This window comes from Glycine soja, chromosome 1 (assembly GCF_004193775.1).
Source record: "Glycine soja cultivar W05 chromosome 1, ASM419377v2, whole genome shotgun sequence".
NCBI lineage: Eukaryota > Viridiplantae > Streptophyta > Magnoliopsida > Fabales > Fabaceae > Glycine > Glycine soja.
The window spans coordinates 49,193,240-49,200,278 of record NC_041002.1 but is presented as its reverse complement, the minus strand read 5'-3'; the positions used below and the strand labels follow the sequence as shown (position 1 = coordinate 49,200,278).

The window sequence follows — 7,039 nt, the reverse complement described above, 5'->3', positions numbered from 1 at the left end:
TACCACTGGCCCTTTAATACACATAATTGACCTCGGGTGTGGAATTTCTGGATGTACCATAGTCTTTTTCCTTAAAGTTATATCATATGTAAGGATGTTCACATTCTATAAAGAAATTAATGGACGTTGAAAGAACGTTGCTGCAGTGCTTAGCCAACAATGAAAGTGCCATCTCAACAGCTTCCAATTTTAAAACCAAAAAAACCAATGCATATTCCTTTAACGTCCCTCTCACACCACCCTCTTCCAATTGCACCACCTGCGGCATTTGTTTAGTACTTAAGATGACCAAATCGTCATTATTTTAATATAATGATTCCCTTTGCTTCATTCAAAAGCTAAAACCTTTTCTCACTTTTGAACCTACCCAATAAAACTTCCACGCGGTTTCTAACCATTGAAGACTTTTTATTTACCGCCGCAAGATTTTCACTTTGGTTGTACACAAGAGACAAATGAAATAGTACACAGAATCTTTAGAGTACTTTTTTTTTCACTCTTAGGTGCCACTATTCTCATATTTATTTATTTTAATGAGAAATCATTTACTATTAAGTTTGCCATGAAACAAAGTAAATGCTGAGTCCTAATACAGTTTGCTTTTCTATACAAGATTTTTTGTGAAGTATCACGTGTGAATTGTTGCAGGGAGCTGTTCCTTTGTTGCATGTTAGTTACTGTTCTTTTTGGATAAAACAATTTGTGAACTTACTCATCAATTCTCTGTTTTTTTCTTTCTTTTCTTCCTTAAATAAGTAATATTTGCTACTTTGACTGAGGCTAGAGACTTGAGTTGTGGGGTTGAATTTTAAGAGAGTGATATATACGTTTGAAAATTGAAGTAGACTATTTAAGTATTTATTCATTTGGTTTTGGAGAATGGCATTGTTATGATGGATGACACAGAATTCAGCTGAAAATTTTGTGGTGAAACCTGAAAGGCTCAACAAAACTTGAGTTGAGAACAGTATCAAGCTAGCAGCTTCAAGTGTTGACCTGAGGAGTGAGGGAAGGCACATGGAAATGGAAGGGAGGGGGTTTTCTGGCTTATACAAGAATTCAAGTGAGGAGTTGTTCCTGAAGACAGTGATGGAGAGCCCTATTGGTATGCCAGTACCTACAATGGAGATGTTGGGTTTCAAGAATGTATCTCAAAGCTTCCGCACCGACAGCGAGGAGCTCTTTAAACGTTGGCTAACAAATGGAGAGGCAAGCCACTATATGATCATGTTACTTTGTTATTTGTTGTTTCTGTTCTGGTTTGTGTCAAATATAAGATCAAAGCAGAGAATTTCCTTCTTGCATGTTAGTTTGACATACATCTTTTCCTTTCAAATTTCTAAAGAATTTCTGAACTTTATGACTCTGACTTGTGTATATTTGAGCACATATACTAGTTGACTATGATCAGCTCCCCTACCAAAAAATTATGTGAAACACCACACACACTATAATTTTCGTGTATCCTTGTCTCCTTGATTTTTGAATTGCGAACATGGCAACCTAATCTGTCAAATTGACAGTGTTTTCCTATACTTTGCTCAGGTTTCTTATTTCATGAGCCTCCTTGCTGATCCTTATCTTCTGCTCCTAATACTCTTTTTCATTCTAAAAAGATTTTTTGCATTGAAATAAAGACTGTTCTGATAGTACTTTGAATTCTGATAAAAACTGTTCTTAGTTGGTCTTCTCTTAAGTTATAATATACAAGCTACATGGACAATATCACATGAAAAATGGTTGTGAAGAAGGTAAAGAGTAAAGACTAAAGAGGCAGAATTGTTTTTCTTTTATCAAATGTTAAAATATCTAATTCTTGTTTTGCAAAATGAGGACAGAAACACATTCCTATACCATAAGAAGGCCTTATTTGTCAATCTTAACAGTGCTGGAAAATTCCTAGTTAAAATTTATATCAAGGTCCTTTGATTTTTCTCTTTCCTTTGCAGAATTTGAAGAACCACTGGTTGAACATAACCCAGTACCCAGTAAAGCAAACAAAAAGAATTACAAACAAATATTATCATTTTAACATGTCAGAAATTTCAACCCTAATAAAAGAAAAGCAATTTGGATTTATCTAAAGAATGTCCATGTCATGTAATGAGAAAATATTCTCCATCAAGAGTAGAATTATTTTACTCTGATATATTTATTTTATCTGGAAAAAAGAAGTCTGATGTTTAGTTGATCTGACTTTCTACTTTAAGTACTGCAATAATTTCTGCAAATAGACAATAATATGACTTATCTTCAGTTTTCTTGATGATGAAATTAATGCTATATAGTCATTCTCTTAAATATGGAGCTTGTATTTGGATATTGCTTACCTTATGCTTTATTTCGCTACACTTTTTATTACATTTATTTCTCATTGATGATATTTGTTTCCTAAATCAGGGATACAATTCACCAAGCATAGGACTGAACAGTCGATTATCAAAGAGGTGAGTGTTAATCAAGGTATTCAGTTGCAATTGACTATGTCTTTCTAGTTGATCCTTTTTTACGTGAAAGTGTTCATTGGATCATTGTTTCAATAATATAAGTATATTTAACTTTTAATTATACATTTATGCGGTGAATTATTAATTTTGGGGACACTGCACGAATTTCCTGATGCATAATTCCTAATGGGTGTTTTGTTTTGATATTGTGATTCCGTTGTAAATGCAGGATCTCCACCGAACTAGCTAATAATGTGTCTAATCAGCAACATGTTGGTGTAGCTTCAGAGGGAAGAAACAATGACAAACTATACATGCAAAATAACCTTTTGGCAAATGATGTTTCAGGTGACATCAATTTTCCAATCAGGTAATTGCTATAGTCTTCCTCAAACAGCTATACACACAAAATATTCACAAGTCTAAGTTTATTTCATGGGAATTTATTATTTATATCTGATTATCTTTATTGTAATTTGCTTTGTTACCAATTCAATTGTTTATTTGATTGAGAAAGTAGTTCAGATTATTGTTTTGCTGACTGTCAATTTTGATCAGAGATCCTGTTAATAGAGAACTGCAATCTAGTAGTGACCTGTTTCTGGCTAAGGTTTGTATATTGTAAACTCTTTGCAAAAGCCTTAGTTCAACAAAGCTTCATGGTAATTCAATGTCTAACTATTAATGCAGGCCTGGTTTCTTAGTGATCAAAGAGTAACAAGAAGCCGGTCCTCTGAATTGCGGTACAATTACCACACCTTGTATATTTATGTTCTTCAAAATCATGTTTACAAGAGGCACTTCAAATGATCACCTTGCACTATATTAGTTCATCTGTTGGTCTCTTCATTGTTACATCCATACAAAAGTTATACATTAGATCCTATGTTTTAGATTTCTACTTCTTCATTGCTGTTGTGCGTTACTGCTCATCTGTTTGCGAGTAATTTCTTTGGCTTCCTTTGCAGGCGCAGGTATACTGAAATGCAAAATTCTCAAACAAAACAAGGAATGGAATCTATGAGCATGACCCCTCAGCATGTCGTGGACACTACAAAACAAGAAATTGCACATTTTAATGGTTTTGATTACATTACTATGACCGAGCTTCCAAGCCAAAAGGGATCATTCCTGTCTCCATCCAACTCATCTTCATCTACCTTCCACACTCATCAATTGGTTGATGCAGATAAAGTCTCATCTTGTGTAAGTATGCTAAAGGGTACATTACAACGCAAGAGGCTCGGCAACCAAGTTGAGATTGAGAGAGAAGCTGCATCAGATAGCTTAAATGGACTTTTTGGTCCTCAAGAACCTATTTTCCAAAATGGTTTTCATGAAGGCCTAGAAAATTGGAGTCATCAAAAGCCAATAAATGTTCAAGGAGCCTGTACTGCTCGAGTTAAGGATCCTGGAGTTTACATTCTCTCAGATGGTTTTGCAAATCAGACAAACCAAGCATACGTGGATGCTTCCCGAGAACCTTCTCAAAGTGAATCTTCTGCTGCTGCACCAGTAATCTCCTCCGGTTTGGATGCATGTGAAGGTCCCAGCAATTCAAACCAAAATCTTTGTGAAAGCTCATGGAAACCAGTGGGAGTGAATAGAAGTTCAGAAAATACTCAAAATAGAGTCAAAGGTATGGATTTTACATGATGATGGAGTTGCATTAGTTTACCTAAATCATTATTCATTGCACTTCTTGCATCCTATTCATAATTGATTTTTTTCTCCTGTTGTATGAAGTCTACAAAAGATTGATATAAGCATGTGCAGCCCCATTTTGTGCCATTCTTTTAACATCTTGCAAAATTATCAAGTTATGGAAAAAGTAGTATGGATGTAACATTATGCTCAGAAATTAAAATCAGTTCAATTTGGTGGCGTTCAATGTGAAAATCAATGCATCAAAGCAGTGACTATTAACTTGAAGCCCCTGCCATAATTACTTCTGATTTCTTATATAATCATACTTAGGACACTAATAGCATATTAGGTAAAAAAAATTAAATTTTTCTTGATTATTTAAATTTCTAGCTATGTCCATTTTATTTTTATTGAACTAAGTGTTTTTGTGGAAATGCAGGTGTCAGAGAACAGATAATGGATAATATTAAAGATGATAGGAAGGTATAAACTATTCTTAGATGGTAACCTATTTTCTTTAGAATTATGATTTTACCAAGAGATTTTGACTTCTAAAACAAATTGTGGGTTATTCTGGCTAAATTGTGCAGAGGAAAAGTCTAGAAAGATATGGATCTATAACATCAGCTGTTTCAGGTAGCTATTTATTTCAAGATTAAATGTAGTTATTTTTCTCTAAAGCATGCATTAGATTTTTCGATTCCCTTTATTGCTTGATCCGTTCTGAAGCTTCTGACCTTAATTTTAGAAAGCTAAGGTTTGTTTCCCGTAGCAATTTGTGTGTGTTTATATACATAAACATCAGACCTCAGAAGATTATTAGTCAGCAGATATAATGATTAAATAATTAATAATATTTTTGCTAATAGCTCTTTTCTTTTGGTGAACACTTCTGCTGATAGCTTTATCCTGTCAAATCTTGCAAAATAGACATTTTTTTCTTATTAGGCCAAAGATTTAATACAATTTCAAATTTTACCTTCTGGTCAATATTACACAACATTTGATGTAATTATCTTGTCTGTGACAAAACTGTAGAGAAAATGCTCAATAAATGCTTGTGCAGAAATTTTGGTTATTCTTTCATAATTTAACTATCTGTGTCCCTCAAATCAAATGATTGTGCAGAAGACAAAGGAGACACCACAAAAAAGCGTAGAGTGGAGCGCTCAAGGAAGTATGTGGAAATATCCCTAGAAACAGATAGATTCTCTTCCTATATAATATTGTATTGGATGCTAGTTTTAACCTCTGTTAAGCTTATTTTAATAACATTGTGATGCAGAATGGCTGAGGCAAAGGAAAGAAATTTAACACCATCAGTTCCCTCTGATATGCAAGCTGTCTTGAAGCGGTGTGAAACGCTTGAGAAGGAAGTTCGATCACTGAAACTTAATTTGTCCTTCATGAATAGGTAATCAAAATTAAGTCCCTACAAAAATAAATATTACAGAATCAATTTTGCTTGGATTGACTACGTGCGTGTTTCGTTTCACGTTGCAAAATTGATTTCGAGTTTAGAATTGATTTTAGATATTTTTCATATGTTGGGTTTCACCTTGGAGACAAATTTAAAATTGATTCTAAGTTCAGAATTGATTTTGAAATGAAGCAATTTAAGTAATTTTTGTGTTGGATAAAATATTTATATGAATTTTATTTTAAAAACAAATCTAACCAATATCATTTAAATATAAATTGCATCACTTCAAAATCAATTCTAACCAAAATCAATTTTATTCACAATTAATTTTGTCAATGTTCATTCAAACACACACTACATGTGCATGTATCATAGTCTTGTTTGCCTATTAGCTGTTAAACTTTGTAAACAAAATGAATATACGAAATTGTTATATTAAAGTCAAGCACTAAAAATTTTCAGGAAAGATTCTGAACAAACAAAGCAGATAGAGGACCTTCAGAAGCAGAATGAAGACTTGGCAGATGAAAAGGAGCGCCTCCTTGAAGAGATTGAAAGAATTGTTTCAGAAACTGGAAAGATCTAATGTTTTGCTTCCTTTCTACATCCTCCTCAGAAACTATGCAGTGCTCGGACATGCTTTGACGAAAAAATCTTACCACAGTTAACTTATGGGGGAAACAATTTAGACCACCAATTCATGGTTAATAGTGAACCTCTGGATTCTCTTGGTAAAATATAAATGCATGAATCTCTTAATTATTAGTATGACACTGTACCTGGTAAAATCTAACTGTTATTCGAGATTTTAGAAGCATGGACAAGGGTTTAATAGATATGAATCTGGTAAATCAAAACATGGTCATCTCAGAATCTCTATGCATCCAAGTGATTCTAAAGTGTAATGTACTCCCTTCGGTTGGGAATAAAAACATAAAAAAGGACCTTGTGTATCGTCTCAAATATAAGTAAATGTTAACTAATTTGAAATCAAGTTCAACCAATAAGTTAGTGTATTCCAAGAGTGTTCCTAATCTGGTAGCTGTTAAAAAATAAATATGTGAGAGATTGAATAAAAAACAAGAAAATAAAATTTTAAAAAAAGAGAGTAATGGATGGTTTATAGCAGTTAAAGGCTAAAAAAAGTGGAAACCAATGGTGAATATCTGAGTATACGACTTTATTACATGAACTAGCGAAAAAATACACATGTTGTCACGCACCTGTTTGTATTTCCATTACGTTATATTATTTTTATATTTATAATATTTTTTTATTATATATTAAAGTGTATATTAATTTTAGTTCAATATATTTTTTAAATACATGCTGATTTATATCAATTGTCTTACTTCTAAATTTTACTAGTATAAAAGAATACCTAAGTTTAATAATTAGTGAAATAAAGAATTACCTTAGTTTTATCTGATTTCTTTTTCAAAAGGTTTATATTAGAAATTAACGAAAGAAGATGGTAACAAAAGAAAAAGGGACAGATGAAACAACAAGATGGTAACAAGAA

General features: G+C 32.8%; 1 protein-coding gene across 1 annotated transcript; it reads left to right on the top strand.

Annotated features, from left to right (window-relative positions):
• Positions 1-550: 550 nt before the first annotated feature.
• Positions 551-6,353, top strand: LOC114418360 (protein CYCLOPS-like). Its single transcript, XM_028383666.1, has 11 exons — positions 551-1,209; positions 2,401-2,447; positions 2,677-2,817; positions 3,006-3,057; positions 3,138-3,190; positions 3,416-4,086; positions 4,534-4,577; positions 4,685-4,730; positions 5,223-5,271; positions 5,380-5,508; positions 5,980-6,353. Exons 1-11 carry the CDS (start codon positions 1,018-1,020, stop codon positions 6,101-6,103), a joined length of 1,548 nt encoding a protein of 515 aa, XP_028239467.1. The 5' UTR covers positions 551-1,017; the 3' UTR covers positions 6,104-6,353.
• Positions 6,354-7,039: the final 686 nt, after the last annotated feature.